This window comes from Barbus barbus (genome assembly GCF_936440315.1).
Source record: "Barbus barbus genome assembly, chromosome: 1".
In the NCBI taxonomy this organism is placed as follows: domain Eukaryota; kingdom Metazoa; phylum Chordata; class Actinopteri; order Cypriniformes; family Cyprinidae; genus Barbus; species Barbus barbus.
Genome location: NC_136729.1, coordinates 32416035 through 32436383, shown reverse-complemented (window position 1 = coordinate 32436383; position 20349 = coordinate 32416035). Strand labels below are relative to the sequence as shown.

Here is a 20349-nt window from a genome sequence, read left to right as displayed (position 1 = left end):
GTTGACAAGTTTAATGGATTATGTATTTTTGTTAGGCCCCAAAGGTGATCCTGGTATTCCAGGAACTCCAGGGTCTCCAGGAGCCCAAGGACTGAAGGGTAGCATGGGGGAGATGGGATTACCAGGTCAGCTCTTTATTCTCGTACAACTCTAAAAAACAAAAAAAAATTATTGACTGTTGTTTCTGAGGCTTTAAAATCTTGAAGCTAGACTGAGCCAATCTTTTTTGTAATAGGAGTTCCTGGAGTGAAAGGAAACTCCGGCCAACCAGGCCGATCTGGCCAGTCTGGTTCCCCAGGAACAGCAGGTTTCCCGGGACCCAAAGGTGATCCTGGCTCACCAGGATTTGGAGCACCGGGACTTCCTGGGACAAAGGTAAAAACATCATGCTTTCTGCTTAAACATTGAGAATATTTACTTTAATATTTAATGCTATTAAATTCTATTAAATTCCCAGGGTGAACCAGGCCCTCCAGGATTTCCTGGAACCCCTGGTCTGAAAGGCCAGCCTGGCCTTTCAGGATCTCCAGGCTTGCCTGGTAGCTCTGGACCAAAGGGTGATCCAGGACTCCCAGGATTCCAAGGTGCACCTGGCATTCTTGGCCCTAAAGGTTTGGATGGTGCTCCAGGCACTCCTGGTCCTAGTGGAGCATCTGGTAGGCCAGGAGATCCTGGACGATCTGGACTACCTGGCCTCCCTGGTGATAAAGGTCTTGCTGGTCGTGATGGCATTCCAGGACCTCCAGGACAAAAGGGTGAACCAGGTAAGTCTGAATCCAAAGGGAATCAAAAGTATGTTGGATGTGCTCAATGTAGCATATGTATCTAGAAACATTTCTTTTTAAATGTTTTACCTAGGCGCTCCAGGCCTTGGTGGCCCAGGCCCACCAGGTTTCCCTGGTTCACCAGGTAAAGTACTGAATGATTTGTTCAAGTACTTTGTTCAAGACTTGTAACACATTCCTCATCATAATGTTCATAGCAAATTTACAATTATTGACTGTTTTTGCAGGGCCTAAAGGAGACCCTGGTTTTCCGGGCCCTGCCGGTAGTCCTGGATTTCCTGGTCCAAAGGGTGATGCAGGATTTCCTGGGTTGCCTGGTCCAGTTGGTCCTGGAGGACCACCTGGGCCTCCAGGCCTGCCTGTGCAGGGACCTAAAGGTTTCCAAGGTCCACCTGGTGCCCCCGGAAGAGCTGGTAAGTTAAACATCTAATCCTTTTGGCCAGCTCTGCCCTCTGGGTTTCACAGTGTCATGAGTCAAGCCGACATTTGCCTTTATTTTGGTTTAGTTTTAATAAAGAGTAACCTGGAGCAGATTGTCTAAAAAAGAATAAACTCTTAAAACAAGTTTGCTATCCAAAACAAGTATCCAAACAAATGTTTTAATCAGAACTCCTAAATTGTCAGACGAAAACACAATTTTGTAATCCCAACAAATACTGACTTCACCACATACTTCTAATATTTAATACTGTGCTTTACCACAGTGGTTGTTGTTTTTCTTATGTATGCCTACTACACCCACCAGAAACAAGCAATTGATTTATGAAAAGTGATATCAATCATGGTTTTGGTGTAGTGGCTTGTAACTCCTATGGAAACTTATACCAGAGAAGATGTGATATTTGTCTTTTATCACAATTTACACACTGTTTAGTTTAAAAAGGAACTGAATGCATTAACAGTCAGCCCAATACTATATAAATCTGTTTTATAAGTTTAACAAAAAAGTCAGGTACAAGTACCCTTTGTTCGGGGTCACTTCATCAGCACATGTAATATTATGATTGTTAACCAGAGGGCATACTGGCTTTGTTTTTGTTTGACTGATTTGCATGAAATATTGCACAAGCAATCATGATTATGCCATATCCATGTCCAATGAGCACAAATACACTCACTCTCAGATGACAGAGCACAAGACACTGTTTGCATTATCTTCACTGCAAGTGATCTTCTGTTCTCATCACTCCCTTCCTTTGTTGTGTACCGGTTTGTCATGTGTTGGGAGATAACAAATCCTAAGTGAAGAATATGCATGCATGAAGAGGTTTTGTGCAGTCATTGTTTCATAGTTGTCCAGTCAGGGCTTTATGAGTATTACACACAGCTTTCACTATCCAAGGTTAGCTGTTCACCCGTCCATTCTTCTATCATCATTCATCCTTGTGTGTCTTCACTTCCACCCATCCCTTCTTTTCAGCAGTAAAAGCTGCAGTGTTCTCCACAGGATGCTGTCTATGTCTGTCTTTCACTAAATAAAATGAGGGTGCATCTGGCATGTTTGCATGGAAAATGTGCTGATTTGTAAGAAATGAAAAGCCAATGCAGGACTGTCTAAAATGGGCTCCACCTTGGAAAAAAGAGCAAAAACATTCACGAATTCTGTTGCATTTCATATAAAATAGATATAAAGCTTTTGAATTTGATGAAGGAGGAGGCTATTTTGGCTAGTGTCTGTTGGGCTTATTTTTATCCAGGCACATTCTGGGTATCACATGCATTTTCTGTTTTACTTCACTTTTCGTGGGAATGGCTCTGCTCCTCCTGATGACATTGGATCTTTGCAGGCCCGGCAGGTCAGCTTCTTCATGTTATAGAGCTGATTTTTATGCTACAACGTGTAACTATATTAGAATGAATTTAAATTTCATCTGCCTTTTAATGATTTGTGATTCATCTGTATTATGTGTCTACACACACAGTTCTACTTTGGCTGTACAAGTATATACAAAATAATATTAAAAGTAGTATTACCAATTTGTAAGAGTGTAGTGTAAGTGTAGGTGACCATATCCTATAAGTATTTGAGTAGATTATCAGATTTTGCACATGAACAAGAATATTACTATATTGGAATTTGCCTATAGTATGATTATGAATGTCTCATGTAAATGTCTCAACCCACCTGCAACAACTCAATTAGGCCAGAATTCCAAAAGCAAGTATTTTCTGAAGAGAATGTGCACTTCTTGATTAAATGGAATATCATGACTATACTATGTACAGCTTTATTCAGTTATGTGTTGAACATGTGAACCTTTTTTGTTAAAGGGTTAGTTCACACAAAAAAGAAAAATTGTGTCATTGATTACTCACCCTCATCTCGTTCCAAACCTTGGTAAAACCTTGGTTCATCTTCGTAACACAAATTAAGATATTTTTGATCAAATCTGAGAGCTCTCTGATCCTGCATAGACAGCAATGCAATTGCAATGTTCCCAGGTCCAGAAATTTAGCAAGGACATCTGTAAAATAGTCCATGTGACATCTGGTTCAACCGTAATTTTACGAAGCTACGAGAATACTTTTTGTGCACAAAGAAAACAATAATAACATAATTTATTCAACAGTTCTTCTCCCCAAGTTACCGTCTTCCACCATTTTGAAGAGTTAGTTACTCCAGAACGTAATCAGCGTTGTTTTCGTTCAGCATACGCACGCTTTCTACTAAATGTAAACAAAGCTGATTACGTTGATTACGTTCTGGGGTACTCTCCAAAATGGCGGAAGACGGTGAGTAATTAATGACAGAATTTTTGGTGTGAACTAACCCTTTAAGTTTAGCTTAACCAGAAAAATGATGCGCATGTACACTACCATTCAAAAGTTTTGGGTCTATAAGTCTAAGTCTCTTTTCCTTGCCAAAGCTGTATATATTTGATTAAAAACACAGCAGAACAGTATATTGTGAATAATTAAAATTTAAAAATAATTATAATAATATTTGAATTTCCATTTAATATATTTTAAAATGTGATTTATTCCAGACCATTACTCATTGCTAAATACAAGTATCAATTTCCTTTTTGAAAAAAAAAACTTTTGAGTGGTTATATAAATGCAATGTCTAATATATCTGTTTCTTCAGTAATGTCACTGAGTTGAATTACTGAGTTTGAAACATTTTGAAAGTTGACAAAACTTATCTGTTCTTCAACACATCACATGACTTATGTTGCTTTACCTTGTTCTTTGCTTCTCCGCTTGTTGGACTTTTGGGAACCCGTTGACCTTTGACCCCTCTATAGGTCCTGCAGGTTAGAACTTGGTTTGATACTCACCTGTGTCATGCAGTGCACTTCCATTTGTTATTAGATGATTTACCTCTGCATAAGAGGTTGAGTAGGACTGAGATTGATGTTTAACTTTCTTATCCCCATCCAATTATAGGAATATAGTTTAGTTCAGCTCTCTTTGTGCCTTCTCCAAGAATATCCCAAAACCATTCAGCACACCACATACAACAATACACATGATAAACATGCACACAAATCTGGACATCAATGCTTAAATGTTTAAATGATGTTGACAATGATTTCATGTTTTAAGATGAATGCTGTTTGTTAAACAGGTACCAGTGAAACAGGTAGAAACTGATTTCTTTTTTGTGAATGTGAAGGTCCTCCTGGTCCTGAGGGTACCCGTGGACCTCCAGGTAGTGGAGGAGTAAAAGGTGAGAAGGGCATGCCTGGACTCCCTGGGACACCTGGTGCATCAGGACTGAAAGGAGATTACGGTTCCTCTGGCTTTCCGGTAAGCATTATAGATGTGAAAGAAGATTTAGATATTGTTAGCAAAGGGTTTCGCACAATTTGCATTTGTAGAAACATTGTAGGCTGCATTTGTTTAATGTGGGTTTTCTGACACTTTGATGAAAAGAGGGCAATACTTAGTTATGATAAAGGGTTACTCCACCTCAAAATGAAAATTTTGTCATTAATCACTTACCCCATGTCATTCCAAACCCATAAAAGCTTTGTTCGTCTTCAGAACACAATTTAAGATATTTTGGTTGAAAACCAGGATGGACTATTCTGATGATGTTTTTTATACTTTTCTGTGCCTTGACAGTGTTAATTGTTTGGCAGTCAATGGGACAGTCACAAGCCTCCCGGTTTTCATCCAAAATATCTTAAACTGCTAAATTCTATGATTTCCTGTATAGTTGTTCTAGTATGTCTTTAGTATCTGTTGTCTCACATGATAAAACAATTTCAAATAATATAAAGAGTTGTCCATTTATTTATAAATTTCCACTTATAATATTAATTTAGTCGGATAATGATGTTTGTTATTTGCTTTTTAAAAGGGTACACCAGGAAATCCAGGACCTAGCGGCCTAAAAGGAGATACTGGACCTCAAGGTGTTCCTGGATTCCCAGGTCGGTTTTCCTTCTATAACCATTAAGGATTTGTTTACCAAAATAAAAAATGCATGTAAATATTTATACACCCTAATGTTTTTCAGTCTCATTTGCTGTTATTTATTTGATGGAACACAAAAGGAGAATTTTTTAATATTTTACAAATGTCATATTTTCATATTTCATATTTCAAAACTGTCACAGTGACAGATTATTTTCAAAATTACATTTTGAAATACAGTATATTAAAACATAAAATGATCATTTGAATGTTTGCTGTTTTTGCTATATTTTTTATCAAATAAATTGATCATATGTGTGATTGTTCCACATAAAAACATAACAGCGTACATGTCTGGAACAACATCAAAGTGGCTCTGTAATAAAATGTGTAAATGGTAATGTTTGTTGTGAAGCTATATTTATGAATGAGCCCTATCCACGTAACCTCTGCATGTTATAGGACCTAAAGGACAGCCTGGCTTTCCTGGATCTAATGGCAACCCAGGAGAACGTGGTGACCCTGGAACACCAGGTGTGTTATTTTAAAACCTGGATATTTTCCCCTTTACAATTCCAATGAAAATGCATCATCTAATACTCATCTCCCCTTTGTTGACCACAGGTTCTCCTGGTGAGCCAGGCTATGCTCCAGAACCAATTCTTTTGAAGGGGGAGCGTGGTCCTCCTGGACCACCTGGTATCCCAGGCAGCAGAGGCCCAACAGGTCCCTTGGGATTGCAGGGTCTTCCAGGTTAGTGGATATATTTAGACTGTACACAGTAGTTAAAAAAAATATTATAGCTGATAACCTGATCTGGGCTGCACTACTGAAAATGTGATCTAAGCTGATCATAGAGACCATTCATTGGTGGCAATGGTTTTGGTTTATGATGCTGGTCTTTTTCCGTATGATGTCTGATTTCACTTCTACCTTCAGGTTCACCTGGTGACCCCGGAGACCCAGGACCAATGGGACCTCCAGGATTTACTGGCTCATCAGGACGGAAGGGAGATACAGGACCAGCTGGACAACCAGGTAATGTTAAGGTCCAAAACGTGGCTTGGTGGGTAGACATGTTGCACAGGGTCTATCCAATTTCAAATCCAGCTTGGGTCATTTTCCAGTACAAGTTTGCATCTCCAATGTCTTGTCCAATAAAGCCTTTAAAGATTCAGGTTAAAAAAATGTATAAAGGAGTAATTCACCCAAAAATGAAAATTCTGTCATCATTTACTCACCCTTATGTCTTACCAAACCCCTAAGACTTTACAATTTTAATTTAGGCTTTTATTTACATATAAACACACATACATAGAGCGCATCACAAGCGGTAATCACTGAAGCTTATGTGTACATCACATGTGTCACACACGAGAACAAATCTCATGGTTCTTGTGCATTACGCACATGCTCAAGCTTCCCTGTTTACCATATTTGATGTGCTCTATGTGTGTGTCAGTCATTGATTAGAAGTAAATAAAAGCCTGAATTAAAGTGGTCATGAACTGCCTTTTTTATTTTGTACTGTTCTCTGAGGTCCCCTATAATGTTATCAAGATTTTTACATCAAAAAACGTAATTTAGAAGTAAAAAGCTATTTTCTGTCCTGTTTTGACCCCCTTCATCAGAATGCTCAGTTTGAATAGGCGGACGGTAGGCTCGGAAGTAAACGCCCACTGCTATGATTGGCTAACAGTTGTGTATGTTTGACAGCCTACATCCTTCATAGATGGGCGCTGCTGTGATTTAGGTCAAAAAAGCATAAATACTGAATACATATCAAACGATCTGTAATAACAGACAATGCAATAGTGACAAGGTAATAGTTACACACACTTGTGTAATGGTATGTAGTGGTATGTAGCCACACTATTACATCATAGAGTGGCATATTACAAAAGCTGTCATTTTGGCAGACTAGCTTCACTATAAGCTGATTTTAGATTAACAAGAAAGTTTTAAGTTCTGAAACTTACAGGATGTTTTACAGCACAATAACCACATTTATGTCAAAAGATCAAGGGAATGTTTGTTTCTCAGTTCATGACCCCTTTAAATCTTTTCATATAAAGTGATCATATCTCTTCACAAGACTTGGATTAAACAGCTTGCTTATGGAAAATTATTATAAGTTTTCCATTTCTGATATGAGGGTGAGTAACAATACCTGACATCATTGTTGATATGAAGGTGAGCAAAAGATGACAGAACTTTCATTTTTGAGTCGACTATTCCTTTAAAGATCATCCTTCAAATTGGTGGCTCCATTATTCTTTTTTCATATTTTTGGAAAAAGCAGGAACAGGAACTTTATTAACAGTGCCTGAATCTTCTCCACTTCCATGTATCATCCTCACATTAACCATGACATAATTATTTACAGGTCAGCGTGGTTACCCTGGCCCTCCAGGTCCAGAAGGGATTCAGGGCCCTCCAGGTATCGCAGCCTCATCGTCTGCCGCACACGGTTTTCTGATCACACGCCACAGTCAGACCACAGAGGTGCCATCGTGTCCTGGAGATACAAGTCTCATCTATGATGGCTACTCTTTACTCTATGTGCAAGGCAACGAGAGGGCACATGGACAGGACCTGGGTGAGTGTCCCCAAAACACATAGAGCACACACTTGTAGCATTTTCTGTCTCACGTCACATGTATCATGACTAATATGTTTTTCTTCATTCAAATTAACATCAGGTACGGCTGGTAGTTGTTTACGTCGTTTCAGCACGATGCCTTTCATGTTCTGCAACATCAACAATGTCTGCAACTTTGCTTCCCGCAATGACTACTCCTATTGGCTGTCCACACCACAGCCCATGCCCATGAGCATGGCGCCTATCACTGGAGAGAGCATCAAACCTTTCATCAGTCGGTAAGAGGTGGTCACTCTGACACAGATGATGAGTAGAAGTGGAATCTGTGGTTTGGCAAATTTAATCCATTGAATTACCTGAATCATTTTGTGCGTGTGTGTGTGCGCGCAGGTGCTCTGTGTGCGAAGCTCCAGCCATGGTGATTGCTATACACAGCCAGACCATTCAGGTGCCATCCTGCCCGAACAACTGGGGCGTGCTCTGGATCGGTTACTCTTTCATGATGGTATGCACATATGGGGGGAATTTATTTAGAAAGAATTGAATATTAGTAATATTGGTAAACTTTTAACTGCCAAATCAAAGTCTAACCTACATATAAGAAGCCATTTTATCATGTGACAAGAGAACTGTTGACTCAATTGGACCAGAAGTTCTTTTTGACTCCAAGGGCCACAGTTGTCCACAACAATATATGAAGGCCCCATTGTTGGCTTTCTTTGGTACATCTACTTCAATGATGTGACAACATTCTCTTATTTACAGAAACTAGTAAAAACACACTTTTTAACCAATTTTTGTTTTTTTTTTAATCTATATGACTTTTCATGGGATTAAATAAATATAAGGTGAATAAATATAAGAAATATCTTGATTTTGAATTGTTCTGGCTTATTTTATACATTGTTTCGTTATTGTTATTTGATGTCATCTTAGGCCCTCTAGTGAATCCTGATTCAGAAACACTGCATTAAGACCACTGTGATAAAATAAATGTACTTCCTGAGATTCATAACAACAACAACAAATATTTTTGAAAACAATAATGAAATAACAACAATCATTTTTGGGAACACTTTATTTTAAGGAGTCCTTGTTACACGTTACATGTACTTACTATTATAATAACAATAAATTATGCATAATTACATGCAAATAACCCTTAACCAAACCAAACTAATCCTAACCCTAACCATATAGTAAGTAAATGTAGTTAATTAATATTACTCAGTACTTAAATGTATGATTACACTGCAACAAGGACACCTTAAAAGAAAGTGTAACCTATTTTTTATACTGGTTTACATCACATTTATAAATTCTTCAAGTCCAAGTTGAAATGTTGTTCAAATAAAAACAGCATGAATATAAAGATTGGCATGTTTTTAAAAGATCTTGGTTTTTGCCTAACATTCATTGCTGTATCTCGCTCTGTGTAACAGCACACCAGTGCAGGTGCTGAGGGCTCAGGTCAGGCTCTTGCCTCTCCCGGTTCCTGTCTGGAGGAGTTCCGCTCGTCTCCGTTCATCGAGTGCCACGGTCGAGGCACCTGCAATTATTACAGCAACTCGTACAGCTTCTGGCTGGCCACTGTGGATATGAATGAAATGTTCAGGTAATATTTCATTCCAAACTATGACAACAGTTCTTCTTGGCAATTTTCCTTGAAAAACTGTGCAAACTGTCTTAAAACTAAAAGATGTCTATCATCAGAGTATTTTTCGAATCATTTTTTTCCTCTCTGCCCAAACAGAAAGCCGCAGTCAGAGACACTGAAAGCTGGAAACTTGCAGACCCGTGTGAGCCGCTGTATTGTGTGTATGAAGAGGACGTAACCTAGTGACTTTTTTGCAGTCTGTTGTTGTTGTTGAGGATCAGCCATCACTTACAACGACTGCAGCCATCATGCTGATTACCAGTGAAGTTTCATTGGTGCAGTATCTTCACATGGTGCTACTGTGCGACACAGCAAAAGAAACTGAACAAAATAAATGAATTTATTAGTCTTTTTTATATTTTAAAGAAGTACCTCAAAAGAAAAATGCAGATCCAGCAAGGTGCCATGGCAGTTGTGAGACGATGTGCATTAGATTTTTTTTCTCTCTAGAGATTCTTTTCACGTAATATTTTCCTACAAGAATTTTGATGTTGGTACACAAATAGTACATTTTTTTGGGAGAAGCGCTCTCTCGCTTTTTTCTTTTTTCTTTCGAGTGGAATTGTCTCCATGTTACCTAATCGGCACTTTGAACATCAAAGAGACGAAATGCACTGAAGCGTTACATTAATGGGACTGCTTTTTTAAGGCTATCATTTTCCCCAATCACTTTTTCTTTTTTATTGGTGGTACTAACACTGCTGTATCAGGACTTTTTAGCAATGTGTCATTTATCTCTTTTTGTAAGTAATAAAATGTGTATATTGTGTAAAACACCTTTTTAGTGTAAAAACAAAACCGATCTCAGTCTGTATGCTCACCACTCACTCCTTTATTCACATATTAGTTCCACATTCATTTACACTGACATTTGTACAAAGAACTTTCTTTAAATGAAACAGTATTTTATAAATATATATATTGAAAAGAAAGTATATATCCAGAAACTTGATTTGGCTGTAGGAGGGTTGTTTTTTTTCATTCAGTAGTTCTTCATAGCACACGTGAAAATTTTATTGTTTTTACAGTCGTCTCCTTTATTCAGATTTCATTTAACCGGCAAGGACATTTTTGTGAAAACCCATCAAATACTAGTGTTATGAATTTGTAAACTTTTCATTGGTTCTTATGTGTTATATTACGCCACAGTGTGGCCTGTCATTGTTTCAGATTCGATGAACCACTGTCTGTCAGAAAATGTGAACATAAACTACACTGTGCCATACTATGTTACAGTTATATAATATATAATAGTTTTGTGTATGCATAGTTGTACACAGTACATACAATTTGCTAATAGTGGTGGTTCATCTAACCTAAAACAGTGAAGATCTTTTCACGTCATCATGGGGTGCAAAAATTACTTTAAAATCATTTCCCCCTTTATGTCTAGTATCCAGAAGTTGTTATAAACTTAAATGACTGAAATAAAAGAAACAAACTTTGTCTGTGCATGGTGAACTTTTTTTTAGAGTGGGATTCAGGTTGTTTTGCTCTGGTTAGTTATGACAGTATTAGTATGGTACATTACAACAGTGTTATATTTTCTTCGCAGTAACTTAAGTTTCCTAGTCTAAAGCATCAAGTCTTGCTGCATGATAACCAAAAATAGTTTTATGGTGGTGGACCACTAGAGGTGGTGATGGCGCAGTGGATAAGACACATGCCTTTGGTGTGAGAGACCCGGGTTCGAATCCACTGTGAGACACCAATGTGTCCCTGAGCAAGACACTTAACCCCCTAGTTGCTCCAGAGGCGTGCGACCTCTGACATATATAGCAATTGTAAGTCGCTTTGGATAAAAGCGTCAGCTAAATGAATAAATGTAAATGTGGAGGGAGAACTGAGTCACGAGGACTGAAGGGCTGCACCAAACAGCTGTCTTTATCCTGTCAGACATCTATGCCAGTATATAGATATGGAGTTCAGCGAACCTTTGCAAATTTCCAGACACTCTTTTGTTGTGTAGTAATACATTATGATTCAATCACAACATGATTAAGTGGATGTAAAATTCATTAAAATAAATATTTGTTGTATTTATCTCTGCTCTCCTTCCCTCCTTCCTGCTCTTTCTGATTCTAACAATGTGCTTGTTATCCAGGACAGATTGGTTAATGACTAAGCTTTGAGCTTAGGAGAGGTTATTAGGACCTAAATAGTCCATATAAGATCCAGTTGACAAACTTGAGTGTTGATATTTGGCAAGAGCTAAGCTCTCAATAGGATCAGTGAGCAGATGACAGTGACCCCAGTGCCACTGGGATAGTGGTATTTGATCCAGCCAACAACAAGACCAAGGGGCAACGACCAAGCTCTTTACAAAAATTACTTAAGTGGTCTTATTCCTAGAAGGAACCGAAACAAGGGTCAACATTGGCTTGGCTTGGCTTGGCCCGAAAGTTCATTGTTCACTACTTGTGCAACTGAATCATTCAGTCGGGCTCTGAAAGTCAGGTTCTTTATTATGAAAAGATTGTATTTTTCTTTGTTTTTAACATTGATGGTCAATAATAGACAAACAGCAACTTTTATAGACATATACTAATGGTTAACTGTCATAATATATATATATATATATATATATATATATATATATATATATATAGCAGGCATATACAACTTTCATATTCATACCTTAAGTTTATGGAGCTTTGTTATGAATTCTTTGAATGCAAATATCCAGTTTTAAAAAATACAGCTTCAAATTTTCAAGATGAAGAAGAAATTAATTACTTTTCGGAGATCATCTACTCTTCCCTGTGGATGACCTCTGACCTACTTTCTTTACGCTCTCAATTTCTGCGCTTTGAATTTTAAATATTGAATTTGATATTCCGAATTTCTTCTTCATCTTGAAAATTTGAAGCTGTATTTTTTAAAACTGGATATTTGCATTCAAAGAATTCAGAACAAAAAATCTGCTGTTTGAAAATACATGTCTATTGAAAAAACTTCCATAAAAAAATTCATTATTCAAGTTAAAAAAAAAATCAAATTCAGAATTATGTTAAATGCCACATTATATTCAGTTTTGTTAAATGACACCTGTCAATAATTCAAATTTACACAATTCAAATTCAAATCGTTTTGTCATATTATAAGCTCCATATAAGTTAGGCCATTAAAGTTGAAGATAACCGTACAGTCTGACTTTGGATTAACTTCGATTTTTGTGTCCATGGAATGGTTCAAGCAATGAGACAAAATCTGTATTTCCAGGTTGTTTGCCCCTTAGGGGCATATCGGATGACATGCATGATTTAGGGAATAACCTTTTGCTTAATGAGCTTAAAAAAGGAATCACTGCTCATGTCTGTTTTGAAACATGAACACCTAGTGGCAAATACTACATCCCCTGAGAGCTGGAATTTGGCGTAAACGTTCACATGTTGCCCCTGAGCTCATGATCCACATGCAACCTAAGCCCTAATAGAACCTTCATTTGTGCACATACTTTACAAACTACTGAAATCAAAAGAGCTGCTGGGAGAAACCTCAGCTCCTAATGACGCAGAAACTTCTTCCCCTTCTGCGCTCTGCAGGGGTGCAGCCAAGACATTTTATCAAGGGTTGTTAAAAGTGTTTTGGGAAATCGCACTGACTCACTCTTCTAAAACCGATCTGTCGTTCAAATGAAATTAAGCCATATTACACAAGCACCTGTGCTGTTGCTAACATCAGCACTGTAGCTGTAGGTACATTTTGAGTAATTACACATTATCGGTTACTTTGACTGTTTTTACTCTGCCAACAAAAATAGTTCAGAACGAAGCCAAAGTATAGAATCAACTGTTGCATTACCATGAGCAACACAGCACTTACAGCACTTAATTTGCGACTTACAAAAAGGGTTCTATACAGAGTGCAATGTCCACCTTGTCAGTTACCTTGGTACCAGAAGTATTTATTAAAGTATTATAAACCATGAACCAAACCAACCCGGGTTTGAGGTGAAGCAAAACATAACAAACATTGATTTTAAGCAAAAACATTTGAAAATCAGACAACATGACAGGGATACAACACTATGGCTCTAATTAGGAAAAGACTAAAAACTAAGAACAATGGAGAAATATATAAATATGATTTTTTATACATATACATATACATATCTGGGGTAGCTAAGTTGTGTCCTAATGGTTAGAGAGTCGGACTCGTAACCTAAAGGTTGTGGGTTCGAGTCTCAGGTCTGGCGGGGATTGTAGGTGGGGGGAGTGTATGTACAGCGCTCTCCACCCTCAATACCCCCCACCGAACCCCCAACTGCTCCTGGGAGCCGCTGCATAAAAAGCTGTCCACTGCTCCGGGTGTGTGTTCACGGTGTGTGTCCACCTTGTGTGTGTGCACTTTGGATGGGTTAATTGCAGAGCACAAATTCCAAGTATGGGTTACCATACTTGGGCACGTCACGTCACTTTCATATTTGTCATGTTGTCATGGTCAACAAATTGAAATCATAATTAAAGTCAAAAACTTGACATGACGATTTATTTATTTAATTTGATGTAAATTGAACGTTAAACATATTGATCTACATTAAACCGATGTCAATCAGGACAGAAACACTATAGGTTATCCGGGTATTTTTGCCTTCTGTTTTAAGAATACTGTCAACTCTGACATATTACTTACCAATTTAGGAGTATTTGGATACAGCTATGGTGGTTTGTTATTCAAAGAATTAGTGTTTTTGAATGAATTGATTGAGTCCATGATTCAATGACTCACAAAGACTATCACTTCTCGCCACCTGGCTCGCCAGTCTGCCTGGACACTAAAACGGAAATTAAACATTTCCCATTTTTTTATATTCATTTAGGCTTCAGCAAAGGATTGATAAAACTATATTTAGATCTGACATTTCACACCAATGTGTGCCGCTGCCAATGAAGGTGCAAGGTGGCAGACACAGCGTAGTATAGGGGATTGATTCTGTTCATTAGCATGCAGTGCCAAAACGCTTACATTTAAATACTAAAAATCCAATTAAGGGTGTCATTATAGAGGAACAACAACAGTTCATGACATGGTCGCTGTGTGAAGAAGGACGGCATCATTCCCTAGATATCATTATTATACATGTGAGTAGATTTCTGTAGTGGTTTGAGGCCCCTAAGGAGATAACAGTTTCCTGGTTTAAGTGTCTTACTACATGCTCATGGGCAAATAAGCTCTGAGATTCTGGGAAAGAAGTCGACCCCCTTGAAAAGTTCACTTGCAATGGTCAGTTATCCGCTTTGATTTCCCCAAGCTACTTACTGACACAGCTTACTGGTATTAGCGTGCTGGGGGAGGGTGGGGGTTAGGGGTGTTATGGTGTGCACCCAGTGATGCATACATGTGTGTGCCTGTCTTTTTTTTATTAATTTTTTTTTATCAGATGCAGACTGAAGTCCATTAAGTTAAAACTGAAGTTCAGAAAATGTAGAAAAACAGTTACCGTTTTCACAACAGACTTTTATCTTTTAAAGGGGTCCTGTTATGCTCTTTTACAAAGTCTTGATTTTGTTTTGGGGGTGTACTAGAACATGCTCTCATGCTTGGTGGTTCAAAAATCACAATATTTTTCACATAATTTACCTTATTACAATACCTTTTTCCCCAGCCTGAAACAAACAAATTAGTTCTGGGTTTGATGAAGGCCCGCCTTCCGAAAAACAAAATGTGTTGTGATTGGTTAGCTGTCCCAGTGTTTTGTGATTGGCGAACAGCTTAGACAGTGTTTCAGTACTGCCCCACCTCTTGCCAAAACAGCAAGTTCTTCAATATTGCCATATCAATGCACGCACGGATATTGCAAGACATATAAAGTGGTAACATTATTGTTGCTGTTTTTTTTTTTGTTAACAACTTTTTATAAATTTTTCTTCTTGAAACAGCAGTAACAAACAAAAAACAACTGTGCAAATTCAGAACCCACAATAAAATAATTTTCACATGGATTCCAGAAAAGATGACACGACATCAAACGCTGAATGACACAAACTAGATCCATGCACACGAGAAATTGAGAGGTCCACCGAGACAATGTCCAACAAACACACAGTCCAGGTTCGTCCGTCCATTGTGTGAGGAGGACTCCAACGGTTGACTAGCAATTTTTGCTGCTGTGAGAGCAGCTAAAAGTAAACATCTTTGTTGGAAGGACAAGGTGAAGTCCCAAAAGTCATTCATGAAAAAATTATGCAGAGTCAAACATATCTCAGTACCCAACAAATATAACAGGTCCTGTGAGAGCTGAATCCAAAAAAATGAGAGAGAAGGGCACTCTCCCCCCATAAAAACTGTGAAAACGTGCCTAAAGATCCTTGCGAACAGAGATTACACAGAAGATGACATATTCAGAAAAAAAATAAATACCTTGAGAGTGTGATTCCTTTGGTCAAGATCTACCTAGGATATGTGACATTACAGAATTCATATCGGCACCCAATACAATTTCAAAATCTGAAAATTTCAAGAGATCGGTTGACAAAACAGAGAAAAGGTAGGGTCAGGAGTACAAGGGGCATAAACTGAAAGAAGTACAATATTGCTATTCTCCACTATTGTTTTTATATGTGTTATTCTACCATCTGTATCACAACCTTTCTCTAAAATAGTAATATTTAAAGTCCTCTGCACCAATATTAGGACACCCTTGGTTTTAGTATCCCAAGATGAGTGAGATACCACTTCATAAAACATATTATTACACCTGCGTATATCCTCCTCTTTCGAATGGGATTCTTGAACTAACACTATATCAATCAAACTATAAGAATATTAAGGTCAGTCAAAGGTATCAAACAGAATTACTGCATAATAAGACAAAATACAAGTTTGAGAATAAAACCAGTCGAGTCTACCATTAACCCCCCCCCCCCGGACCCCCACCCTCCCCGTTACCATAAAAAAAAAAAAAATACATTCCCATGAACTATGGAAGATCAAACCATGAACAAACTGATCTGCCAGCACCCCTTAACATGGTCCGTGGCGTCAACAAAAACCTGCACATTACTGTAGCACCAGCATTGGCCCCATAGTCACATATTGACTAGGTAGTATCTCCATGTAAATAAATAAATAAATAAATAAATAAAAGGGAGAGAGAGAAGGAATACAACTAGAAACATAAATAAAATAACATCATAATCAGTATGCACAATGAAAGCTTCTAGTAACTATGAATTAAGAAGTGAACATTAAAGTGAACAGTGAAAGAGTCGCCTAACCATTTAGAGCATCTCTTCTCCGATTAGACAGCAAATGTCCAGCTGAAGCTCACTGAGAGTTGGTGGATGAATGGGATCTGAGAAAATCTCTTGCTTCTTCTGGGGAGTGTAGCATTTTAGGTTCACATTGATTGAGAATGACCTTCAGCATTGCAGGATAAAGGAGAAAATTCTGGATGCCATTGTCTCTTATCTCCTTTCTAATTGGTGCAAATGCACTTCTTCTTTTTGCGGTGACCGGAGAAAAATCTGGAAAGAAAGACAGCGTTGCTCTGTCGGAAGATTTCACCGGGGCATGAAGTCTGGCGGCCCGCAGAATGAGCTCCCTGTCCGTGTACCGCAGCAGTTTAAAGATGAAAACCCGTGGTTTAGCGTGATCTGAGAAGAGCCTTGTGTACACGCGATGCGCTTGCTTCACTTCAATCTCTTTGCCCGCCAGAGACGGGAGTCACGTCAGTAGCGATGTTTTCAAAAAGCCCATAGGGTCGTCCTTTTCAGAACCTTCAGACAATCCGACCAGATGCAGACTGCTGCGCCTATTGTGATCCTGTACGTCCACAACTTGTTGCTTGAGCGCGGCAACGCGTCTATCATGATCTGCAACAACTTTCTTTTGTTCTCCCCTGTAAGAAGATCCAGTTTAGAGCATAGCGACTGAACAACTGACATGTGAGAAGTGAACTCGTTCCTCATCGCCGTCAACTCTGTTCTTAGAATGTCCTCAAAGTGTGTAACAGTGTTCGACATCTTGTCCATCATATCGCTCGCGGTCGGTGGCTTGGATTTCTTCTTAATCGGAGAAGCCGACGGAAACAACTCCTGCTGTTTCCGATTGCATGCCATCAGTGAATAAAACTTAAAATACAGAGCTCTACTCAAGTGCGATTAGGTTCATGAGCACGTCACGTGACTCCCTATTGCTGTTGTTTTTTTTGGCTAAAGCACGTTTTATATAGGATGTCAACAACAGTATATATATGCAAGTTAATTCTCTGCCAGTGGGAGAGAGCGAGGTGTCCCCGGTAACGCTGTACAAAAAGTGCTCACAAACGCTGCTTTATCAGACATTACATGCAAGATGAAATGAAAATGACATCCAAAATTTTCTGAAAACAGTCGGCTTCAGAAATACAGTGATATAAAAACACCCCACCAGGTTTCGATTTTGAAACGTGTAGAACTCAACCAAGCCTTCTCCCACCTCTCAACCATTTCCGTAGGCGGGATTTATTTGTGATGTCACAAATACAGGAAAACAACCCTGTAGTTCTTGAAAAGGGACTTTTTAAAAACGAAATAGCTCCCTTTGAAGTGGACTTTGAGATTTGTAACTTTGTAGATCTTTTTATGCCCAAACATACACACTATACACTGATTAAAATTCAAAAAGTGAAAAAGCATAATGGGACCCCTTTAATGGACAATGGGTCTCATTCACTAATAAGTGTGTACGTTTTTCGTATTTATACGCACATTTGAACTTCTCACGAAAACGTTCCGCCTAATTCACAATACGTGTGTACGCACATGAGCTTGTTCTTAAACTCGTTCTTCTGTTAGTGAATCTGGAGTCTTCTAAAAGAGCGCCCGCGTGCACGAGGTTAGTGATTAGCATAATACACGTCCAAACCAGCTCCATATAAGGGCTTTCCGCAAAGCGGCACTGGTCTAGAGAAAGACAATTATGGCATCGAAACAAAAGACAAAGAAAAATAACTTTAACGATAATGAACGTGAGGTTTTGCTGTCGGAGGTGGAAGCCAGAAAAAATGTGTTATTTAAAAGCAACTGAACAGCCATTCGTCACTCTCAACAAACATATCTGTGCGCCAGAGCCGGCGCCAGGGCACCTCCATCGGGGGGGCATTTAAATTTCTAGGGGGGTAACAAATCACGTTGTGTGTGTGTGGGGGGGTGTATTCGTGAAGACGCTCGCTAAAGCGTTCAACTCCATTCTTATGTGCGCTGTTTTATCGGTACTTTCGCTTTCAAAATCGATCGCGTTCAGCAAGGAGGGGAGAGGATGGAAAGTGGGGAGGCACAGTAACTCGTTTGGGGGGTCACGACCCACGAGTGCCCCCCTTGGCGCCGGCCCTGCTGTGCGCTCTCTAAAGACGCGCTCTCTCCTTAGAGCACGCGCCGCAATGTCTTCAAGCAGTAAGTGTGCCATGCCTCCAAACACAAGGTGAGACACAATAATCACCGTTTATAAGCATAGATCAGGTGATTTGTTGTTTGGATCTCTAATTTTATATTTATATATATATATATATATATATATACACAGGGGCGTAGCCATCATTTCAAAAGTGGGGGGGACGGAATGTCTAGTTTTATACCTGTTTTTATTTTATTTTTATTTTTTTCAGTTAACCCTTGTCTAATTGACAGGTTTTATTTTTAATCATACCTTTTTGCTTAATATGCTTTATGATTATATTATTATATATGATTATAAAACAGAAGGAAAGAAAGAGAGAAAAAAGAAAGAAAGAAAGAAAGAAAGAAAGAAAGAAAGAAAGAAAGAAAGAAAGAAAGAAAGAAAGAAAGAAATACAACAGCTTGTCACATGGGACAGTACCCTTAAAAGGACGTTGTACCTTATTTACCCCAAAAAGTTTCATAGTTGTACATTACGGTACATATTGGTACTCTATATGTGCACCTTTTTGAGTATAAGTTACAAAGATGTCCTTATAAGGGTACTATTGTTTACATATTTCAGATAGTATTTTGTGAGTGTTGTATGTACAGTACATGGCACACAGTAATGGATACTTGCACATTCACATACTCCTTTATTCTGTTCTGTTTTATTATACATTAGTCTGATTAGTCTATGTTAAAAGGTATAAGAAATATCTTATCATAGACAATGCTGTAAATAATATTTACCTCTGAAGCCTCACTGAAACTCATTCACTCTCAACTCTGAATACACTTCTGCCTCTGTCTATAGCAAATAAAGTAGTGTTTGAAACATGTACTTACAGGGAATAGTGACATACAGAAGAAAATAACTAATTAAGTACACTGCTGGACAATAACCAATAATTTGTATACTAAATTATTTTTTAACACTTTAGAATGGGGAACACATTCACTATTAACTATGACTTTTACTTCAATAAACTCTTCATTTACTGCTTATTAATAGCTTGTAAGGTAGTCGTTGTAGTTGTTAAGTTTAGGTATTAGGTATAATTATGGGATGCAGAATATGATCATGAAGAATACAGAATTAATATGTGCTTAAGTACTAATAAACAACCAATATGCAAGCTAATAATTACATACTGTAGTTAAAAATGATAGCTGAGAAGTTTTTCATCATACTAATGGTATTTAAAATTTTTCTATATTTGACTAATTATGTGTTTTCTATGATTGGTCCATATATAATCCAACAAACGCTTGTGTATTAATAGATTTTATACAATATAAAAACAGCCAGGTGTTAAAAGCCACTCTATCAGTTCTTCTCATCTGTGAAGTGTGTTTTTCTTGCGTGTCGTCCTGATTCTGCTAGGCTGACTGTTTCTTGTTCATTCTTGACAACACATAAAAACGTCAAATTCACGAGTTCACACTTACATATAATAATAACGGAGCAAGTTTATGCGTATTTGGCGTGCTGTCCAGGGGGAGGGCTCCGAGCTCGGTAATCATTCCTGAGCCCGGGGTACTCCCCTCGACCGGGGAGAGGGTACGAGCTCGGCA

General features: G+C 38.3%; 1 protein-coding gene across 1 annotated transcript in view; it reads left to right on the top strand.

Annotated features, from left to right (window-relative positions):
• LOC306847771 (uncharacterized protein) overlaps positions 1-10861 on the top strand; it is a gene marked incomplete at its 5' end in the record, with an annotated part of 57388 nt that extends 46527 nt beyond the window's left edge. The window contains 15 exons of the mRNA XM_079381917.1: positions 36-125; positions 236-375; positions 458-764; positions 859-909; positions 1013-1198; positions 4405-4538; positions 5095-5167; positions 5613-5684; positions 5775-5903; positions 6090-6188; positions 7537-7749; positions 7853-8030; positions 8143-8257; positions 9195-9367; positions 9506-10861. Of these exons, the coding sequence (XP_079238043.1) occupies positions 36-125; positions 236-375; positions 458-764; positions 859-909; positions 1013-1198; positions 4405-4538; positions 5095-5167; positions 5613-5684; positions 5775-5903; positions 6090-6188; positions 7537-7749; positions 7853-8030; positions 8143-8257; positions 9195-9367; positions 9506-9587 (2042 nt within the window). The 3' untranslated portion in view covers positions 9588-10861. The remainder of the gene's footprint in view (positions 1-35; positions 126-235; positions 376-457; positions 765-858; positions 910-1012; positions 1199-4404; positions 4539-5094; positions 5168-5612; positions 5685-5774; positions 5904-6089; positions 6189-7536; positions 7750-7852; positions 8031-8142; positions 8258-9194; positions 9368-9505) is intronic.
• Positions 10862-20349: the final 9488 nt, after the last annotated feature.